This window comes from Saccopteryx bilineata, chromosome 3 (assembly GCF_036850765.1).
Source record: "Saccopteryx bilineata isolate mSacBil1 chromosome 3, mSacBil1_pri_phased_curated, whole genome shotgun sequence".
Classification (NCBI taxonomy): Eukaryota; Metazoa; Chordata; class Mammalia; order Chiroptera; family Emballonuridae; genus Saccopteryx; species Saccopteryx bilineata.
The window spans coordinates 277360804-277383751 of NC_089492.1; the positions used below are offsets into that span (position 1 = coordinate 277360804).

Sequence of the window (22948 nt, forward strand, 5' to 3'; positions counted from 1 at the left end):
GCATTTCCATATTCTGCCCCATTTGGGAAGTAGATCTGGTAACCTGAGACACTAAACTAGCAAGTAAAACTGTAGTACCTACCTCCTTTTGTACACCTTTAATTTCTGAACAGTCCTCTAATTTTTTAAAAACATCCTGGGTTACCAAAAGTGCATCTGAGAAGATATTTTCATTTTCTAGAAGAAAATTCAGCTGGTAGTGTTTCTTCTCATATGCTGAATATAAAACAAAACAAAATAAACAATCAGTGAGTCATTACTTGAAATAATTTTTACAAGTTTAAGCTGAGAACCTTCAGGCCACAGATGGCATTTATAATTGCTATCTAGCACATCAGTTATAAGTAATACAAACGGTGTCTCTAACATCTGCCTCCTTTGTGCTATCATCCTGGTAAAAGTTATGGTATCAACAATGGGATTGTTATTTTAACATTGCTTTTCTTTTCTGCAGTTCAGCTTCAGACTTCCAACACTCAAAAACAGACTTTTTTTTCTTCTTCTAATGTTAACTCATTCACACCAGATTTATTGATTTTAGTGAGAGAAGAGGAAGGGGAATAGAGAAGAAAGAGAGAGAGGGAGAGAGAGAGAGACAGGAACAATGAGCTGTTCCTGTGTGTGCCCTGACCAGTGATTGAAACGGCAACTTTGATGCACTTCCGACACTCTTCACAGAGTTAACCGGCAAGGGCGGGAAAAACAGACATTTTTAAAAGTAGACTTCCCCAGGCCCTGGCTGGTTGGCTCAGCGGTAAAGCATCAGCCTGGTGTGTGGAAGTCCTGAGTTTGATTCCCGGTCAGGGCACACAGGAGAAGCGCCCATCTACTTCTCCATCCTTCCCTCTCTCCTTCCTCTGTCTCTCTCTTCCCCTCCTGCAGCCAAGGCTCCACTGGAGCAAAGATGGCCCGGGCGCTGAGGATGGTTCCATGGCCTCCGCCTCAGGAGCTAGAATGGCTCTGATTGCAGCAGAGCATCGCCCCCTAGTGGGCATGTCAGGTAGATGGATCCCAGTCAGGCGCATGCGGGAGTCTGTCTGACTGCCTTCCTGTTTCTAACTTTGGACAAATACACACACACACACACACACACACACACACAAAAGTAGACTTCCATAGTAGGAGCAACGCTTTGGATTTTTAGATTCTTGCCAACAGCCTTCTGCAAATTTATCAATGAAACAAAATAATTCATAAAGATCACTGGCCCCAGTAATTGATGACAGGAGGACAGATTACAAAACAAGTATCACATGAACATTACCTGGTTCTGTGCTTGCCTCCCTTGCCTCATGGAAGGCTTGTACAACAGCAGAGGGAAGAGCAACTCCAGCTGCAGGAGGGGTCTCCACAGGGGCCTCCGCAACCCCCTGAACCTCCTGGCCCGAGGCAGGGTCCACACTTATCTCTTGTGCGACCACCTGGATGGCTTCCTGGGTCTCGGCCCTCGCAGGGGCAGAGCCCTCCGGGAGGCAGTGAAGCTCCCCTGCACCCTCAGAGGAAAGGATTTCCACCTCTGGTTTCTCCGAGTCCGTCCTGAGCGACTCCGAGGAGGGCACAGAGATATCCCTCACCACCTGACCCTGAACAGAGCAGTTTACAAGACTAGTGAGAAGATTTTTACAGCTAACAGCCACGTCAAACATCTGGAGGCTGTCGGCCAAAGAGATGATTTTGGAGAAGTTGTGCTTGCCCACAGGCAGTTTGCCTGTGTACATCATTTCTAACAAGAGGGCAAACTCCTCGGGGCTCACCACAGAGGCATCGATGGAGATGGTGTCTGTGTTGTCCAGCAGGGTTTTGAATAGGAGGCTGGCCGCAGCCAGGACAAGTTTGTGGGCCCTGAAGTAGATGGTACCAATGGAGATGGTGCAGTCACAGAACTGCTGCTCCTTGCACAGTGTGTAGAGCTGCTGCAGCAGCTGCCGACTGTAGTTGGGGAGCTCCATCACATCAGCTCTCCCTCGCTTCTTCCGGAACTTGCTCGTGGGGATCAGCACTAGAGCTTACAGATACCTGGAAAGGCCATGTCAATACTTCAACACATGGGGAAATGCCTTGAATGAAATATTAACACAAACCAACAAAAAGGCAATTCAGCCTGACCAGGCGGTGGTACAGTGGATAGAGCGTCGGACTGGGATGTGGAGGACCCAGGTTCGAGACCCCAAGGTCGCCAGCTTGAACGTGGGTTCATCTGGCTTGAGCAAAGCTCACCAGCTTGGACCCAAGGTCACTGGCTCGAACAAGGGGTTACTCGTCTGCTGTAGCCCCACGGTCAAGGCACATATGAGAAAGCAATCAATGAACAACTAAAGTGTTGCAATGAAAAACTGATGATTGATGCTTCTCATCTCTCTCCGTTCCTGTCTGTCCCTATCTATCCCTCTCTCTGACTCTCTCTCTCTGTCCCTGTAAAAAAAAAAAAAAAAGGCAATTCATTCCATTCATCCATTCAACAAATGTTGCTTGTATGGAGGGGCACAGTGCCAGGTATACATTAATAATGTTGATAATAACTGTCATGTGTTTAATTATATGAACAGGACTATGCTTAGTGCTTTATCTGGATCTTATTTGATCCTCATGATCACTCTATTGAAAAGATACTACATCCTCCCCATTTTACAGATGAGACTTGCAAAGGGGCTGCAAGAACCAGCCTAAGGGAAAACAGCCATTAAACGGTATGCCCACATCTCACTGCTCTCAAGGCTGTAACTACTCCCAAACCAGGAGACAAATACATAAATAGAGACTCCTATCCGCAACACTGTGCACGAGTCGTCATTCCCTCCCTCTCAGAATGCATTTCTACTGGCTCCTGCTCTCTTTGGTTCTCCTTCTGCCTCCAAGCCTTCTCAGTGTCTTTTGGTGAGACACCCTTTGCCTCACTTTGTAAAGTCTGGAGTGCTCCAGGACTTAGTTATCTCACCTCAAATCTTCTTTCTCCTCCTTGAAATGTCTAAATGCAGACAGCTTTCAGATTTGCATCTCCACCTGAGACCTCTCCTCTGAGCCCCAGACGCACACCTCCAACTCTACACTGGACCGCCCCAACTGGAGGCCTAACAGCTTTCTTAAACTCAGATCTAAAACCCTCCTGCCATCTACCCCCACTTCACAGCAATTTTATCCTTCTAGTTGTTCAGGCTAAAAACCTAGAAGTCATTGCCTATTTTCTTCTCATACCCCTTGTACCCAAACCTTTATAAATCCTGTTGGCTCATCTTCAAAATGTAGCCAAAATCCAATCATTCATCACCATTTCCACTGGCTCTACTCTGGTCAGTCCAAGCCACCCCCATTTGTTGCAACTGGTTATTGCAACAATGTCCTAGTGGGCTCCCTCTAGCCTCCGCCCTTCCTGGCATTACTCCTACCCAACCCTATCTTCCAGTAGTCAGAGTGATCTTTTTAGCACATAGCCACATCTTGTCATTTCTTTGCAAAAAGCCTCCCTAGTTTCAGGTCTCACAGTAAAAGCCAAAAAAGCCAATGTTCTTATATAACCGACAATCCATTCTCGATCTGGCCGTCATTAGCTCTCTAATGTCATCTCCCGCCCCCCTTGTCAATTCTGCTCTAAGCACTCTGCCTTCCTTACAGATCCTGGAACACACTGGGCATGCTCGTCCACAGGGTTTCTTCACGCGTGCGCATGGCTCCCTCCCTCACTTCCTCCAGGTCTCTGCTCAAAGGCCACATTACTAGTGAGGCCTTCACTGACTGTGTTCTTTCAATAGCAATCTCCTCTCCTCTATTTTGCCATAGTATTTATCACCTACTGACATATTATATTTTTATTATTGTATATCACCCTTCCCTAGAATGTAAGCTCCAATATGGAAGAAGTTTCTTCTTGTTTTGTTATTATCATTTGTTATATCCCAGGTACTTAAAATTCTGCCTAACACAGATACTGTTGGTTAGATGGTGGAATGAATAGATGTATGGAAGAAAATGTAATGACACAGACTTGCACCTAGAAACCCGGTGTGGGGAATAGGGGCTCAGGAGTCAGAGCAGGTTCTGAGTAGGGGCTAACTGCTGACCTGTCAATAAACGGGTAGGTGCCGATTAGGTGAGAGAGTGGAGGGGGGACTAGGAGGTGGGAATGATAAGGAATTCAGGAATGGTGGAGAAGCAGGGATAGGGAGTGTCAGAGAGGACTCTGGAGATGCAGGCAGCGGTTCTGGCCATAGCGAGATATATAAGCCACGTGTAGGGGCTTGGATTTATCCTAAAGGCAATGAGAAGTACTGAAGGGTTTGAGGGGCTTTAAGCGGGAAAGTCATGTGGTCAAATATGCATTTTAAATATCGTCTAAGTAAGATTTGTACAGAGTTTGAGGAGGATACGCTAGAGATAGGCTCTATAATTATTGCAGGAGTTGAGGGAAAAATCAATGAGGATTTTGACCAGAAAAAGTAATAGAAGAAAGTAATAGAAAAAAGAGGAGGAGACAGCTAAAAATATTTAGAAAGTGTAACTGTCATGATTTGGGACTGAATGGAGGTGCTTCCCAGGCTCCTGGTTTGGTGAGTGGGGGTAGATGGTGAGATGATCCAGATAACACAAGAGAAAAATAGTTTAGGGAAGCTAATATCTAGTTAAGTTTGGGTTTGAGTTGTTTATGATGACAGCAAAACTGTATAATCTCATTTGTATAAAGCAAAAAATACAGTAAAAAAGAGTTAGAAAGATATATATTAAAATAACACTGGCTGCCTTTGTTAGCAGGATTATAGTAATGTTCTTTCTACTCCACCATTATTTCTTTATTTTCTACATTTGGAGCTGACAGCTCAAAATAGAAATAAAATAATTCCAAGTTCCAGTTTCTAGTCTGACATATAAGGAGTTTAGATGTCTTCCACACTCCTCCACTCTTTTCTGGTTTTAACTGATCATGTTACATGATTCCATTTTCTCTCTCTTTTTTTTTTTTTTAACAGAGACAGAGAGAGTGATAGATAGGGACAGACAGACAGGAATGGAGAGAAATGAGAAGCATCAATCATCAGTTTTTCATTGCAACACCTTAGTTGTTCATTGATTGCTTTCTCATATGTGCCTTGACCGTGGGCCTTCAGCAGACCAAGTAACCCCTTGCTCCAGCCAGTGACCTTGGGTCAAGCTGGTGAGCTTTTTGCTCAAGCCAATGTGCCCGCACTCAAGCTGGCGACTTTGGGGTCTTGAACCTGGGTCCTCCACATCCCAGTCCGATGATCTATCCACTGCGCCACCACCTGGTCAGGCTTCTCTCCTTTCTTAAACATATCAGTTATACTGTATTTCCCCATGTATTCGATGCACTTTTTTCCGAATAACCTGGGATCTAAAAACTGGGTGCGTCTTACACAGTGGTTATAGATATTTTTTACTTCCATTTCCTACTTTTCTGCACGTGTTTTTGTGCTCACTACTGAAGACAGTGATTTGTCATCAGACACAGATGAGGACAAGCTAATGGATGGGAGTTTTGATAGTGATGAGGAGTTGTATGAACTTTATGATGAATAAAACTTGAGTTCAATAACTTCATGTAATACATTTTTTCCCCAAAATTTCTGGCCCCAAAATTAAGGTGCATCTTATTCATAGGGTCGTCTTATACATGGGGAAATACGCTACTTCTTTTTAAACTTTTTTAGTGTTTGCCCCATAGTTCACAATATACATTTACAACTATCCCAAGTCCACTTTCCACTGTACTGCTTCACGGTATGCAAGCACCTTATATTGATAAATAACCCCAATTCTCCCCCCACCCCTGTATCATTGCTGTCCTCATTTCACTTACATATAATCACGGTACACAGAGCACACATAACTGAATACATTGTTGCTACTATTAATTTGAACAAACTGTTATGTCAATTAAGAATAATTTTTTTTTACTTTTACCTATTCATTCTTTGGTACTCTTCATTTCTTTATGTAGATTCAATTTTTTGAGAAAATAATTTTAGCAGAATAAGCAACCAAGCAAGATTTTTAAAAAAAAAGTCAAACAGAATTATGTGGCTCACCAATACATAGCTACTAAAAACATGATTATAAATTTGACCAAAAAAAAAAGGAGCAAGGGAAAAGTTGAGGTGGAAAACTATTCAAGGGTGATCAAGGGCTACTTAGTAAATGCAAGTTGGCAATATTGAAAGTTGAAATTGTACTGAGATTAACAGGAATATTAATTAAGAACAGACCTGTCAAAACAGCACACCGAGCAGATGTAAATGGACCTTTTCTCCCACAGAGATGCTGGGTAAAATAAAATAAAGATGCTTTCAAAATATATAGTCGAGCTTTAGAAAAAAAAAGGAAACCCTCAGGCACCTGAAATGAAAGAGACATCAAAATCAAAGCTAGAGCAGTAAGTGGGAGCGGAGACCACGGCGGCCCACCGGGGTTTCCAGCTCCAGTACGGGCCCAGGGCTCGGAGGAGCAAGCACTAACGCTCACTCGGCGACTGGAAATACGCTGTAGGCAGGTAGGAGGTGGGGGATTTAGGACCGAGACCTTTGCACAATGAGCCTCAAACACCTATTATCCCTCCTTCAAATGCAGTCTGAAAAATTTCTGCTCACTGGCTCAGCGAACAGCAATAAAGGTTGCTAATTATCTAGAAGGGGAAAGGGTACCTGCAAGAGATCTGAAACGCAGGCCTTGCCATAGAGGTGTGAAATCCAGATTTACCCCTGCATCACACAGGAGTCCTGAGCTGAGAAATTAACATAAAACTGGTCTTTGACATGCAGCAGGAAAAACCAGAAGACATTCATGACCCTAGGCACAGACTCACAAAGGGAAAAGAAAAATATAGAAAAGAGTTCACTATTACAAACCATATGAGGAAACATGAACGTGAAAAGTAAATCTATAAAAGCTAACAGTAGAAAATGTCAGAGGGTATCTTTGAAGCAGGGGTGGGAAACTTCTTAAACCAAAAGCCAAAAAAAAGAGAGAGAGAGAAAAGGATGAATTTGACCATATTAATATTAAAGGTTTCTGTCAAAGAACTCTGTAGACACAATTAACAAGCAAATGGACAAATTGTAGAAAAAGGAGATCATGTCTGCAAAGTTTAAAGGCAACAAGGAGGCCCTGGCTGGTTGGCTTAGAGGTAGAGCGTTGGCCCGGCATGTGTATATCCCAGGTTTGATTCCTGGTTAGGGCACAAGGAGAAGTGTCCATCTGCTTCTCCACCCTTCTCCCTCTCCTTTCTCTCTATCTTTTTCTTCTCCTCCCGTAGCCAAGGCTCCATTGGAGCAAAGTTGGTCCCTGGGTGCTTAGGATGGCTCCATGGCCTCTGCCTCAGGCGCTAGAATGGCTCCGGCAGCAACTCCCCAGATGGGCAAAGCATCGCCCCCTAGTGGCAAGCCGGGTGGGTCCCGGTTGGGCACATGCGGGAGTCTGTCTCCTTGTCTCCCCGCTTCTCACTTCAGAAAAATACAAAAAAATTAAAATAATAATAAAAAAATAAAGGCAACAAGGAATTAATATCTAGAATATTTAAGAAGTCCCGGCCCTGGCCGGTTGGCTCAGCGGTAGAGCGTCAGCCTAGCGTGCGGAGGACCCGGATTCGATTCCCGGCCAGGGCACACAGGAGAAGCGCCCATTTGCTTCTCCACCCTTCTGCCGTGCTTTCCTCTCTGTCTCTCTCTTCCCCTCCCGCAGCCAAGGCTCCATTGGAGCAAAGATGGCCCGGGCGCTGGGGATGGCTCTGTGGCCTCTGCCTCAGGCGCTAGAGTGGCTCTGGTCGCAACATGGCGACGCCCAGGATGGGCAGAGCATCGCCCCTGGTGGGCGTGCGGGTGAATCCCGGTCGGCGCATGCGGGAGTCTGTCTGACTGTCTCTCCCTGTTTCCAGCTTCAGAAAAATGAAGGGGAAAAAAAAAAAAAAAAAAAAGTCCCTGCACATCTTAGGAAAAAAACTGAAATCTAAGGGGGAAGAAGAAATGGGCAAATGATATAACAATTCAGAGAAGGAGAAGCTTAACTGATAATAACTAGAGTGACGGTAATTGTTATAACAGCATCTAACATTTATTTTGATGTTTATTATATTCAGGAAGTGCTCTATATACTTTTTATATACGTATTTTTAACTCATTTTATCCTCTTAACAACCTGATGAGGTAAATGCTGTTATTATCCCCTTTTACTGATGGGGAGACTAAGGCTCAGAGAGGTTGAGTCATTTCTCCAAGCTCTCACAGTAACATGTGATGGAACATGGATTTGCATCTAGGGCACCACTGGTGGATATACTAATTGATATAGCTATTCTGAAAAAATATTCTGGTAATATTTCAATTTTCTGTATATATATGCCTTATGACCCAGGAATCATACTCCTAGGTATATATCCTAGAAAAATTCTCACCTGGGAAACACGGCCAGAAAGACCACTGGGACATTGTTTGTCGTAGCAGGGAGACGAAAGGCAATTTAGATATCCATCACTAGGTAAGCGTACAGGATGTATACTATGGAATATAGTGCATTACAAGGAAGCAGCAAGCAGCTATTCAGACTAAATCATGGCTAGATCTTAAATACCCAGTGCTGAGTAAAAATGTAAGAACCAGAATGAGATCTAGAGCATAACACCACTTACATAAGTAAAAAATGCACAATCAAAATAATACTATATAGTACATAAATTGACATATGTAGCTAAAGACATTTTATCAAATACATAAAAGTGGGTGCCTATAGGGGGGATGAAAATGGAGTAGGGATTGGAAGTAAGGGAGAAAAATAAGGCAAACAAGAGGGGCCTTGGCCAGATAAGATTATAGGAGGCTCCCTGTTCCACCCCCAAATGTCAAAAAACAAAAATAAAGTCAAATAAGGAAATGAATCACCAAGAAGGAAAGTCATTAAGTGTAGGAAATAGCACAAGTAGCATTTCTAAGAACTGAAAATCATAAAAATTCCAGAGTACTATGAAAAATGCTAAAACTGTTTCATTTAATAAACAGACAATAAAAGAAGGCCATATGAGAGGACAAGATAATACACAAAAAGAATAGTCAGACATGAAAAAGAACTTTTAGGAATAAAAAAATTAAGTCACCAAAATTCATCCATTGATGAATTAAACAGATTAGATATAGCTAACAAGAAAATTAGTGATTAGGAAGAGAAATCTTAGAAAATTGCTCAGAAGGTAGCAAAGTTGAAAAAGGAAATATGAAAGAGCGGTTAAAGAACATGGAAGATAAAATAAGAAGGTAGCACATGCATCTAATAGGTGGTCCCAAAGGGAAACAATGGAGAATGTGTGAGAAAAGCAATTTGAACATATTATTTCTGAGAATATTCTAGAATTAAAAACAGACATGAGTCTTTAGAATGAAAACTTCAAAATATCAACACAGAAAAAATTATTAAAACCCCAAGAGAAAATATATCACTTATAAGAGAATGACAATTGAACTGATACAGACTTATTAATAAAATCAGATGTCAGAAGAAAATGAAACAAGTTTTCAAATGTTAAGGAAAATAATGATCAACCAAGTATCTATATCCAGTTTGAAATAAAATCATCTTTAGCCCTGGCTGGATCACTTGGTTGTTTAGAGCATCGTCCCAAAGCACAGAGGTTGTTGGTTTAATCCCGTCAGGGCACATACAGAAATAGATCAATTTTACTTCCTTTCTCTCTTTCTCCCTCCCTCTCTCCCCCTTCCTCTCTCACTAAAATCAAGCAATAAATTAAAAAATTAAAAAAATAAAAATAAAATCATCTTTAGACAAGGATAAGGGACTCATAGACTATCATTAAAAGAATTACTATAAGCAGGAAAAAGAATCAGAAAGAAGGGATACAATGTAAAAGAAAAAAAGCAAGTAGCAAGCAAAGAGATTGCTAAAAATATCCACTAGAAAAGTTAAAATCAGAAAGACTGATAACACTAAATATTGGTGAGGATGTGGCATGACTAAAACTCTCATACATCGCTGGTGGGAGTGTAAATGGTGTAACTACTTGGGAGAACTGTGTAGAGTAGAGGTTTCTTTAATTTATTTTTTTAATTTATTCATTTTTTTTAGAGAGGAGAGGGAGAGACTGAGAGAGAGGAGAGACACAGAGAGAGAGAAGGGGGGGAAGGAGCTGGAAGCATCAACTCCCATATGTGCCTTGACCAGGCAAGCCCAGGGTTTCGAACTGGCGACCTCAGCATTTCCAGGTCGACGCTTTATCCACTGCGCCACCACAGGTCAGGCGCATGGGTCTCAAACTCGCGGCCCGCCAAACAATTTTGTGTGGCCCGCAGACTAATCCACGAAGTTCAAAATATTTTGGATAAAATTAAGTAAGCCGCATGCGGCCCGCGGGCCGCGAGTTTGAGACCCCTGGAGAGGTTTCTTATAGTAAAGAATGATTCCAGCAACAACATGGATAAGTCTTCAAAATATTATGTTTAGTCAAAATCAGGCACATACTTACATGACTTAACTTATAGGTAATATATGTACAGGCAAAATTAATCTATGGTGATAAAAATCAGATAGTGGTTGCAGAGATTGTTTGGGTAATGTGGGGAAGGGACCCAAACAGAAAGAGACACAAAGGAACTTTCAGGGAAATGGAAATTTTCTACATCTTATTTTGGGTGGTCACTAAAGAGTAGATGATTTGTCAAAACTCTTAAAATATAAAACTTAAGCCCACTGTACTGCATGTCAATTATAGCTCAATAAACCCGAAATTAAGAAATGTGTTAGTATACCTAAAATGCACTGGCTATTTAAAAATGAGTATGGGAAGAGGAAGTTAAATACAATGTAGAATAATGAAAACCATAGTACCTACCACTTATTAAATACTATGTGCCAGGCACTATTCTAAATGTTTTACTTATATTAACTCATTTAATCCTTTTAACAACTCTATGAAGTAGGTACTCTTATTATCCCCATTTTATAGATAAGAAAATTGTGGCACAGAGGTTACACTTACCAAGTGTTACACAACTGGTGTGTGGCAGAGTTAGGGTCCAAGCTCAGGCAGTCTGGCTCAGAGGTGCTTAAAACTCCACTTCCTCCCTGAAATTAAAAATCAACAACATGGCCTGACCTGTGGTGGCACAGTGGATAAAGCGTCGACCTGGAAATGCTGGGGTCACCGGTTCGAAGCCCTGGGCTTGCCTGGTCAAGGCACATATGGGAGTTGATGCTTTCAGCTCCTCCCCCCTGTCTCTCTCTCCTCTCTCTCTCTCTCTCTCTCCCTCCCTCTCTTCTCTCTAAAATGAATAAAATAAATAAATAAATAAATAAATAAAATCAACAACATGGAAGATGAAAGAAGGCAGACTAGAGTTAGGTGTTCCAAGGTCAAGGAGATGACAAAATAATGATTAACTTTAACCTTTGTTAAGTGATGTATGTTAACAGGTAAGGATAAAAGGGGACAAAAAGGTAAATAAGTATTTGCAAACAAGAGGTACAAAAGGGAACCAAGACAATGTCACTGATCCAACAGCAAGTGGATGAAGGGGAAAAGGAGGGCAAAGAGAGTGCAGTAAACAAAAAACAACTTAAGGTGGCAGAAATAAGTCTAAATGTATTAGTAATTATAATAAAGAAGCAGATTAAACTTTGTTGTTAAAAGGAAGAGAGATTCTCTCATTAGATTAAAAAAAAAGAAGAAAAAACCCAGCTAAATATTGTTTATAGGAGAATTAATGTGTGGGCATATTTATACTTAAAACAGTGCTTAGCACATGATAAATACTACATGTGTTAGCTGTTATTATTACTACTAAGAGAAGCTGTGAATCATTCTCGTTAAAGTTCTGAACTAGTGATTTGACACGACAGCTAAAACATCTATCTGTAAATAAACAATTAAATTATATAATCTTTGTAGACCACTTTCGGGTGCAGACTACTGTTATTAAATAAATCTAATATATAATCATGAGGAATACAATAGTGATTTGGGGATGCTGAAATATACTATAAAGGCTAAACTATACTTTGCTAATCACACAACTAAAATGTGAAAGCCTCTAACACATTTTACTGAGTTTACCTATAACTCCCTTTGCAAGGAAGTGAAAAGGAGAAGAGAGAATATGGCACTATATAGAATGTCACAAAAGTGTGCTTTTCAGAGTTAAGAAACTATAGTGTAAACACTGCATGTTGGAAATCTCTAAGGGAATCCTGTAGATTCTCCTATAGAGGCAACCTAAATCATGTTATTAAGCACTTACTGAAATTGCTAGGCTTGGGAAAATTGTCAAAGGTCCCAGGGGAAGAACATTTAAGTAACAGAAGAGTACCAGAATGATGAATGTTCCTCAAAGGAACAATATTAAAGCTTCAAGAAAAGACTATACTGATATAGAATAAAGATACATAGAAAGAAAAACTTAATTGGTTGAACCAAGAGCTGCATAATGACCCAGAACACAAATGGGAATTCAACTGAAAATGAAAAGTAGGCCAGCTTTCTAAAGGAAGCACAAAGAATATATATTTTATCTATCTACCTGTCTATCTATCTATTTATTTATAATTTTATTCTACTCCCAAAAATGAACTGGAAGTTTGAAGATTCTTTAAGTTACAAAGAAACAACAGTTACATATAGGAGAAAACCCAGAACACAAAAGTAAGAACTAAGTCATAGTTGGTAGAAAATGTGGAATCCCTTTAACCAACAAAGAGGAATATAAAAATTTATAGTTTCGATATGTATTGCTTAATTTAAAAAGATAAATGTTCTGAAATCCACAATTGCTGGCAACGTCCTTAGCAAAGCACTCAAACAAAGGCCTCTGCTGCCACTCCTGGAGATTAACAGACTCTTTACTGGGCCTCAGGACCCACTCTTCTCCAATTCACTGTACTTATTTTCCCATAAGTCTTCAGCCAGCAATACACATGTCAACCAATAATTATTTATGGGTCAATTGCCTACTATTTACTCAGCACATTGCTAGGTGCTGTGTGGGAACCAAGAGAAATATAAAACAAGATCCTTGTCCACAGGAAGTTTGTAATAAAATTGACCCAACACTGGAATGATCAATAAACAGAACTCTTTTTTTTTTCCTTTTTTTTTTTTTATTAAATTTAATGCAGTGACATTGATAAATCAGGGTACATATGTTGAGAGAAAACATCTCCAGGTTATTTTGACATTTGATTGTGCTGTATACCCCTCCCCCAAAGTCAAATTGTCTTCTGTTACCTTCTATCTGGTTTTCTTTGTGCCCCTCCCCTCCCCCACCCCCTCTCTCCTTTCTCGCCCCCTCCCCCCACCCCAATAAACAGAACTCTTTTTTTTTTTTTCCTGAAGCTGGAAAGGGGATAGACAGTCAGACAAACTCCCACATGCACCCGACGGGGATCCACCCTGCACGCCCACCAGGGGGCGACGCTCTGCCCACCAGGGGGGGATACTCTGCCCCTCCGAGGCCTAGCTCTGTCGGGACCAGAGCCACTCTAGCGCCTGGGGCAGAGGCCAAGGAGCCATCCCCAGCGCCCAGGCCATCTTTGCTCCAATGGAGCCTTGGCTGCGGGAGGGGAAGAGAGAGACAGAGAGGAAGGAGAGGGGGAGGGGTGGAGAAGCAGATGGGCACTTCTCCTGTGTGCCCTGGCCCGGAATCGAACCTGGGACTTCTGCACGCCAGGCCGACGCTCTACCATTGAGCCAACCAGCCAGGGCCTAAACAGAACTCTTTAAAGACTCAATCCACAAAAGACAAGAAGAGGGAAAGGAGAAAGAGAAGGGGAAAAAAATCAATCGCAGTGAGCAGCAAGGAAGGTGGAAGGGCTGGAGCAGGTATATGCCAGTTAGGTACAATTTCAACAGGCAAGGGTGAAAAGGTAAAGAACTACAGATGGGGAGAACCGTGGACCCAGTCCCAGAAGAGGGCACTTGGCATGTGTGCTGAAAATAATGGATACTGCATCTGGCAGTGGAAAGGTATCCAACAAGTACTCTAGTTGCCATTATTACTATGGACACTGTGCTGGCTGGGGTGGGTCTCCAAAAAACATCCATGGTAAGAGGAAAATGTGGAGCACAAGCTGCCTAGGTTAGGGGAGCCAGAAAATGAGCAGAGGGGCTTGTATCTACTCTGAGGGAGGAGCTTCTGAAATAGAAACAGCACAGTGAAAGCAGAGCTTTCCTGGTGACAGGCAGGATGGGCTAATAAGGAAAAGTGACTAGCAATGGGAAGGAAGAACAGGCATCCTATATATATTGTCTACCACTAAACAACTGGAGGTCCATGGAGCAGAAGCTGGGCCCACCTCTGCCTGATTTCTGTATTCCAACATTCAAGAGATAAAAGCCACTCTAATACTTGATCAAGGGTCCTCTATTCAGGTTCCCCTAACAATTCTGTACTCTACCTGGGGAACATCTATCTCAAGGTCTCTCCTATGGTCTCGCTCGATGCTACCTTAAAGTATTTTTTCACTGTTGCTATTGATAATCCTTATCTCCTGTACACAGTTTTTACTTCTGTCTTGATGCCTAGGCTCTGCTGGAACCAGAAAGCTGGAAGGGGTCTTGCTGAGCCCTGTTCACAGCTTTCAGCAGACAGAAGTTCATTACTTTACCCATCACGTACTCTTGTCATATGACCAAATGACCTTAGTGCAATCTCTTCCCTTTTTAAGGGAGGAAACTGAGGTCCTGAGAGGCAGAGTTGTTCTTTGATCTGAATCAGCTTTAACCCCATGGCTATTTAGTATCTCACAAACAACCAGAATCAGGTGAAATAACAGGCACTCTCAACATAATGAGAGCAAAGATCACACGTTTAGAGATGAGGAATGGGGCATTTGCCACACACAAAAAGATGATTTAAAATGTACGGTATCTAAGGAATCCGCTAAGTTAAAAGAGAACCACTCGCAATTATTTCTGAGAACGCAAGGAGGACGGTGAGGTTAGAAAAGGGTGACTGTAGCTTTTAGCAGGCCCAGATTTCTCAACTTCAAAAGCAGCTGTCATTTGGTCTTTTCTCTTACACCAAGGGTCTAAAAGGTAGCGATTTATAGTGTAAAGGATGAAGATTTTTGTATTTGACACTTCCGGGTTTATGGTAGTTACCTTCTTATATGTATTGTCATTGTTATTTCTAATGTTATCACTACCATCATCATTCCATCCCAAATGCTAGTCTACTACTGTCCTAGTCCCCGAGGTTTGCAGCAACACCTGAATGACCTGTGTGCTTTCCTCAGGTACATCCTGCTCACTGGGAAATCCAGGTAGCCAGAACAGCTCTGAAGAACTCCAGTACTGAAGATTCTAAAGCGAATGAAGCAGGCATAAAATTCACCTTTCGGGGTTTGGGAGGCTGTCTGCTGAGCTCTACGGCAGAAACCAAGCTGGGATGATGCTAAGGTAATAATACCTTATTTATATACTAGGACTTGAGTCTCATCATCCCCTTTATCCTCACTTTACAGAAGGCTCCAGCTCAGGGATGCCAAACGCCTTATTATAAACCACAGAGCTCATAAAGGGCAGAAAAGAGCCCAGGTCCTAATTCCCAAGCCACGGGTTCTTTCCTTTATAATGCAGAGGCCTCACTGGATGCCAAGGCTTAGCTATCACTGCCCAGATTATCTCCCTCTAAGAGCTCAGCAGCCATTAAAAACTATAGCTGTCAATTCTTGGTCACTTAACAAGTATACTTACAGTCTCACCCTGAGGGAACTGGTAGGTGAGCCAACCACATTCACTGCCCCATTAGCTCAGGAGCCCACACTTTTCTCAGTTACCAATTCATGTCTCACAACAGAGTTAGTCCTAATATTCTGCTCTTTCTTTTCACAGTCTACCAAATTATACTAGGATATTAGTCATCAAATAACCACTAATAAGACCTATTAGTAATTAAGTACCTTATGTTTCTAAGTACTCTTTACACATTACCCCCTTTAGTACTAACAGCCTGGCAAGATAGTCACACCCAATTTAAAATAAGTCCTGATAGTGATGAAGTTAAGAAACAGGCCCAAGATCACATAGCTAATCAGTGGAGGAACTGAGATTTCACTCCAGCTGGCCTGATGCTAAAGCCCACACCCTCAATCCACTAGAACGGTTTCTCAAACTTTTATGTGCAAATACTGTTGGGTCCAAGGACCCTCTCTGAGTCACAAAGGACTATATGGCATTATCTGTTCTCAAATCTCAGTTTTTTACATATAATTATTAGATAATGTTTTAAGCAACCCTTTACCTCTAAAAAGTAACAAGTCATCCTCAAATCCTTCCTTCTGCACCTGCTCTTGGCTCCAGCCAGAGAAACAAACTTCGGAATAGCTCTGGGAATAAACCTACAAAACATGGAGGATTTCATTAACCAGGCCTTAGGTGAACAGCTCTGTGACTGGCACCAACCCAGACTCCTTTAAAATGCATTTCCGCAACCTGGGCTTCCAGGACTAGCCCAGGTCCCCTGACTACTGTCAAAGTAACCAGAGATCACACTGCTCCTGATCTAGAGTCAAGTGGTCTGCTGAGCCTACGTAAGCCTTGGAAGGGCCTAGGATGGTACAGCCTATCGATAAATGTGTGCTGAAATGAATACAGGGAAGAGCTCTTGGTTCATGACACTACATATGACCCACTTGTGACATATCCTTTCCAGCCTCTGGGCTGTCAGTCTTCCGTCTGGAATCAGACAACTCTACTTACCTTCCATATTCCATAGCTTCCTACTCAGATCCCCTGAAAATGGTATTAAATAGCATCTCAAGGTCTGTATTCTCTTTCCTAGTATAAAGTCTAAAATTAAGGATCAATAGTATGTGCTGCCTTGACATCTGGTAAAATCCGGGAGCCTCAAAGGACCAAATCACAAAACTACCTGCTCTGCTCCCGTGGACAAGGTCCCATAGACAAACAATCCTTCTTATCAGAGGGACAGGGTACACAGTTCCTGCTTACCCCTGAGCGCAGTAATTTAGTTCCCTGGCAGCCCCCCAATTTTTCAAATAAACCAATCACATCCCCTGCCAGGAACCAGAAGGCACTCAATCCTCTTACTCTTACACAGCCTGCCATCCACAGCCCCAGCTCTGCCGCTCCTGAGTGTAGTCCCGTGTGAGCTGGCACGGCAGGCTGTGTCTTCCTCCGGGGCTGGGGTCTATCTGACTGATAAACTGCTGTCAGTCTCATCTGCCAGTGTCCTCTGTTGTGTGTTCGGCCATATCCCTGGAATAAGAATCCCTTCCTTATCAACAGGGTGAAGTGGAGGTCATTAAACTGCCCAACCCACTGGTCTCTGCTATTTTCATATCTTTGAGTCTCTTGGACGCCTTTGGTCAGGTCATCAGCTGCCCTGTGATGGTCATGGTGTGCAGCACTGTATCCCAACACTCTTCCACTTAACCCCCCTACCACACCTATGAGGTAGATAGCATTACTACCCCTAATTTCCAGGTGAGGAAACTAATGACCAATAAGTAATGCAACTTGCCCAAGTCTCACAGCCAAAGAATCTTGAGCAGAGCTCAAATGCAGGTCTGCCTGGTTCTTAATTACTACCGTAGTCTTGACAGGATTTCTGGATTCATGGCTGCCACTCCTCGAGGCCTATCACAGACAAAGAGGTACTCTGGAGGGCCTGGCAGGAGCACCTGCCTCTGAGTCGCCCTGTTCCTTCCGCTGGTCTCTGCTGAGAGGGATAGAGATGTGCATCTGGGAAAGAGAGCAGCTGGAACCAGCCGGCCGACTGGCTGGTTGCCGGGAGACTTCCCTCAATGGCTTGAACTAAGGTCTGGTCTGGCTGTCAACCTTGTAGGTACAAAAACCCTATCCTGTAAAAGTCTCAGAGTTAATTGGACGTGGGAAGGTTAGATAGCACTGTCTAACCTCATAAGAACCATAAATCAGAAAGTCAATTTATTAGTTCATTTACTATTGGAATCTGACTACTCTTTGCAGTTATCTGTTAAAAAAAAAAAAAAAGGCAGTGGGGTCAAGCATCATCAGAAGGCCTTTTAAGAACCACAGAAGAGACTGTATGCTACGTTCACTGGAAGCCCGGTGCACCTGCCTTTGCCATGGAAGTAAATGCCTGGCCTCCACACTGGGCAGATAGTCTGGGATCAATGTACACCTCCATCACCAAGACCGTGGACTCTTTTGTGGCTCCAGTCTCTTTTGATACAGCTGGACTCAGCCTTGTCCTTGAGGTAACCTCGTGCAGGTACCTAACAGCAGTGGCCACATGCTCATTTCCCAATCTCCCTGAGGATTTAAGGAGCGGGCTGCTGCAGCCCGCAGGCTTCTCTGTTGGTGCCCAGACACCCATCTACAGCAGCTCAGAGCCACTCCTTCCAGGAGTTCAAGCCCAACGAAGCTCTCAACTCACTTCAGACTCTCCGGCCAGCTCACTTCCATCTGGGCCATTGACCTGTCACTGGCTCTCCCAGCCTCAGTCCTCCACACCTTCCCTCTGTCCCTGAACCTGCTCTTCCTCCCCACGTCCTCTGTCCCTTGTCACTCTGCCACACATCACCCATTTAAACTTAAATAACTGTTTATCAAGATCAAACATACATGAAATGATTCCTAATCAGAAAGGTAATAGAAATCAGAGAAGTCTGCGATTAGAATTAGTTTTAGAGACTATTAATTCAGCCCTATCATTTTACAGATGAAGAAATTGGCCCTGGCCAGTTAGCTCATTGGTAGAGCGTCGGCCTGGCATGCAGGAGTCCCGGGTTCGATTTCCGGCCAGGGCACACAGGGGAAGCGCCCATCTGCTTCTCCACCCCTCCCCCTCTCCTTCCTCTCTGTCTCTTTCTTCCCCTCCCGCAGCCAAGGCTCCATTGGAGCAAAGTTTGCCCGGTTGCTGGGGATGGCTCTGTGGCCTCTGCCTCAGGCGCTAGAATGGCTCTGATTACGGCAGAGCAATGCCCCAGATGGGCAGAGCATCGCCCCCTGGTGGGCGTGCCGGGTGGATCCTGGTCCCGCACATGCGGGAGTCTGTCTGACTGCCTCCCCGTTTCCAACTTCAGAAAAATACAAAAAAAAAAAAAAAAAGAAATTGATAGAATTCAATAATGGCAGAGCCAGACTCAGGACCCAGGTTTTCGGGCCAGTACTTGAACCAAACTCCCAAGCTCCTGAGTATACAATATACAAAAACGCCCTCTAGGGCCCTGGCCGGTTGGTTCAGCGGTAGAGCGTCGGCCTGGCGTGCGGGGGACCCAGGTTCGATTCCTGGCCAGGGCACATAGGAGAAGCGCCCATTTGCTTCTCCACCCCCACCCCCTCCTTCCTCTCTGTCTCTCTCTTCCCCTCCCGCAGCCAAGGCTCCATTGGAGCAAAGATGGCCCGGGCGCTAGGGATGGCTCCTTGGCCTCTGCCCCAGGCGCTAGAGTGGCTCTGGTCGCGGCAGAGGGACGCCCCGGAGGGGCAGAGCATTGCCCCTGGTGGGCGTGCCGGGTGGATCCCGGTCGGGCGCATGCAGGAGTCTGTCTGACTGTCTCTTCCTGTTTCCAGCTTCAGAAAAATACAAAAAAAACAAAACAAAACAAAACAAAACAAACGCCCTCTAGGAGGAGGGCTTCCGATGTGTCTCTCAGACTCGTGGCCACGACACTCAGTATGTACACAGCATACATACAGTTTTTTCTTTGAACATTGATTAAATATCACAACTGATAGCTCTTTCAATGAGAATGAGAAAATCATTATCCTTGGGCCATAAAACTGCCCAAAAGTATCTCAGGGAATATATCATTGCAAATTTCCCAATCTACTGTCATTAGTAGATCTGTAAGGTAGATTTATGACTTAAAAACAAAACAAAAAATATTTTAAGTGATAATTTAATAAAAGATAATATATCAGTGACTATTTCACCAGATCAGTATGAAGGAGGCCTTTCTATGTCTACAGGAGACAAAAGGAATTCACAAATGATCAACTGGTTTGACTACATACAATGTAAACTTTCTCCAAAAAACCATCATATGAAGTGAAAAATAAGTAGTTAATATTAAAAGAGAAAGAACAAATCAATAAGGAAAACATTAACATTGTAATTTCTTTTTTTATTTAAACTTTTTTACTTATTCATTTTAGTGAGAGAGGAAGGGAGGGAGAGACAGAGAAAGAGAATGAAAGAGAGACAGAGAAGGACAGGAACATCCAGCTGCTCCTGTATGTGTCCTTGACCGGGGATCGAACCAGCAACCTCTGTGCTTTGGAAAAATGTTCTAATCAACCAAGCTATCCGGCCAGGCTAACAGTGTAATTTCTTAAATGGATAGATAGTTCACAAAAGAAATAAAAAGTTTAAAAAAAATAAAAATGTTCACCTTTATGAATAATTAAAAATGCAAATTAAACCATTAATAGTATTTTGAGGCAATCAAATTGGAAAAGTTTTGCAATGAGAACATTTCATTGGAAAGCAGTAATTTTAGAGCATGAACTCTGATTTGGCAGATTCTGAAGGCTTAGTGACCTTGGGCAAGTCACTTCAATTACTGTGAGCCTTAATGCCTTCACAGCTTTGGTGTGAAGAGAAAGGAATGCATCTGAATTGTTTTAGCAAAGTACCTATCAACAGTAAACACTCCTAAGTGTTAGCTGCTATTATTATAAAAATATGACTTGCATTAATAACACAGGGAAGGGAGAAATGAGACAGGTTCCTAGGCAGTACTGATGGAAGTAGTTACCTGGAGTCAGATAGGAAAGGGAGAGAGAGTGAAGAGGGCTAGGCCTCTCAACACATATATCTCTGAGCTATCATCAGACATTTCATTCAAAGCCTAAACTCACTGAAAATTAAGAGAAGATACAAAGAAATTCCTAAAGCACCTGGTCCAATTCCCACATTTTGTAGATGAGAAACTGAAGTCTTGAGAAGTAAAGTGTTTTTAAGGCCTTCTATCTAGTAAACGAATGCCAGAACTGAGACGCTTCCTGTTACCCATAGCTGAGCTATATATTCGAAGTGGAAAGCAACGTGGAAGACATTTTGGAAAGGACAAAGACACAGACACAGTTCAGAAGGGTTAAGGTAGTGACCTAACAATATGTAGCTAACATTTACCAAGATTTTTATATCCCAGGCACCGTGCCAAGAACTTTGCATGAGTGGCCTTATATAATTTTTTACAAAACCTGTGAGGTAGTCACTATTATTAACTCCACTTTCACCTGAGAAGGTGGCGGCCTAGAGAGATTAAATGGCTTGGCCCAAATCACAAAGCCAGTGAGTGGCAGTCAGTCAATGAACCCACGCTGTCTGACTCTGAAGTTGAAACCTTTAGCACTGTACAATGCCCAAGCTCAGGGATTTAAAAAGATCCTAGAGTCTTCCTCCACTTCTGTGGTAACTTCTTTGTTCAGAGGCACTGCAATGACACACAGTTAATGAGGTAATTTTTAAGTAAGGGCAGACGACATTACTTAGCATGTATTTATACTGTGCTGTGTGAGGCACTACACACACATTTCTCCAGCCCCCGCTTGTCCAAGGCCACGCAGCTGGGCACAGTGCCGTGGGGGGGATGTGAAGCCCATTCACCCGCAGCATGACTCCAAGACCCTATTTCCCAGGATCCTCAGTGGACAGTGTGTCCAGCAGAGCTTTACTGACCGAGGTCAGCCAAGTGTCCTGAACTGAGGTTTGACACTACACAGACAAGAACCTCAGCACAGTCCCTGCTTGCGAGGAGCTTACAGCACAGCTGGGAAGAGGCCACGTGCAGCTTAAAATCCCTCTATCCTCCTGCCTCCTTAGTTAAGTAACAGGAGCACTGAAGAGATCATGCTCCCTGCATTCCATCCTATTATACTACTCGGGTCAGCCAACCTTCAGCACTATGTACACTTCACAATGAGCTCCATTCTCCTCCTAGTGCTGTAAGCTTCTTTTGTCTTTGAAGAAATGGAGATTATTTTCATCTCTATCTTTCTCTCATCCACCACCAGGGAGGGTTAAGGAGCTAAAAAAAAATTGTCTTTAACTTTAGAAAAGAGCCTATGGGATTCTACAGTAGTTGCTCAAAAATGTTCAAAGGAAGACATGGAAAACATCACCCTAACCATTGCTGCCCAGGAAAACAATCCCGAACTCTAGGGGCCAATCAGTCTGCTGTCCTGGACTCTGACCCCAGAGAGGCTCCCTCTGGTCTGAGTCTGACTGGAACGGAGGGCGGCGGACAGCAGTGTCATCTATGTAAGCAGCTGGTGTCTGGGTGGTCAAATTTAATGACTGCCAGGACTACAGAGCAACATGCAGAAGTTATAGTACCACAGCAAGCTATAGGCTAACTGTATAAGAGCAGTAAGTTTCACTGTTATTTAAATTTGTAATTTCCTACTATGTTCCTGACATCATGCTGGGCACTCCAAACAGTAGCAGGGCTTTAAAAACCAACTAATCAAACCACAAGAATAAAAGCAGACAAAGAGAAGGCAAAGGGTGAGCAGAGCACAAAACAGGAGTAATGACAGGAGGGCTTACTGCTAGCAAATGGTACAAGTGAGGGCAGTATCTGCGACATGCGTTAGAAGGGTGAGAGGGGACGACTAATAAACTATGTACAACCAGTCTGAGTTCAGAGGAGTGGCTCTTGACTATCTTCCTTCCACTTTTCCCTACGCGCCTGGTCAGCAAACCGGCTCGCGAGCCACATGCGGCTCTTTGGTCCCTTGAGTGTGGCTCTTCCACAAAATACCACGTGTGGGCGCTACCTCGATAAGGAACGTACCTACTTATATAGTTTAAGCTTAACAAATTTGGCTCTCAAAAGAAATTTCGACCGTTGTACTGTTGATATTTGGCTGTTGACTAATGAGTCTGCCGACCACTGACCTACCCAGCTGGAATTTAAAATTTGAAAAACAATAAGGAACTAAAAAAGAGTTAGGTTCTAAAACTGACTTTAGCTTTGTAACTTTGAGTTACTTAACCTT

General features: G+C 43.1%; 1 protein-coding gene across 5 annotated transcripts in view; it reads right to left on the reverse strand.

Moving 5' to 3' along the window:
* The window catches only part of ZBTB40 (zinc finger and BTB domain containing 40), a 65868-nt gene that overhangs the window by 35988 nt on the left and 6932 nt on the right, over positions 1-22948 (reverse strand). Inside the window, exons 2-5 of one of the 5 annotated variants that reach the window (XM_066270158.1) lie at positions 10982-11067; positions 1602-2016; positions 1265-1481; positions 83-216 (exon numbers count right to left, since the gene is read on the reverse strand). In XM_066270158.1, the coding sequence (XP_066126255.1) occupies positions 83-216; positions 1265-1481; positions 1602-1949 (699 nt within the window). In that variant the 5' untranslated portion in view covers positions 1950-2016; positions 10982-11067. Of the gene's footprint in view, positions 1-82; positions 217-1264; positions 2017-6212; positions 6343-10981; positions 11068-16238; positions 16336-22948 lie in introns of all 5 variants that reach the window. The other 4 variants (XM_066270155.1, XM_066270156.1, XM_066270154.1 and 1 more) reach the window with 4 other exon arrangements.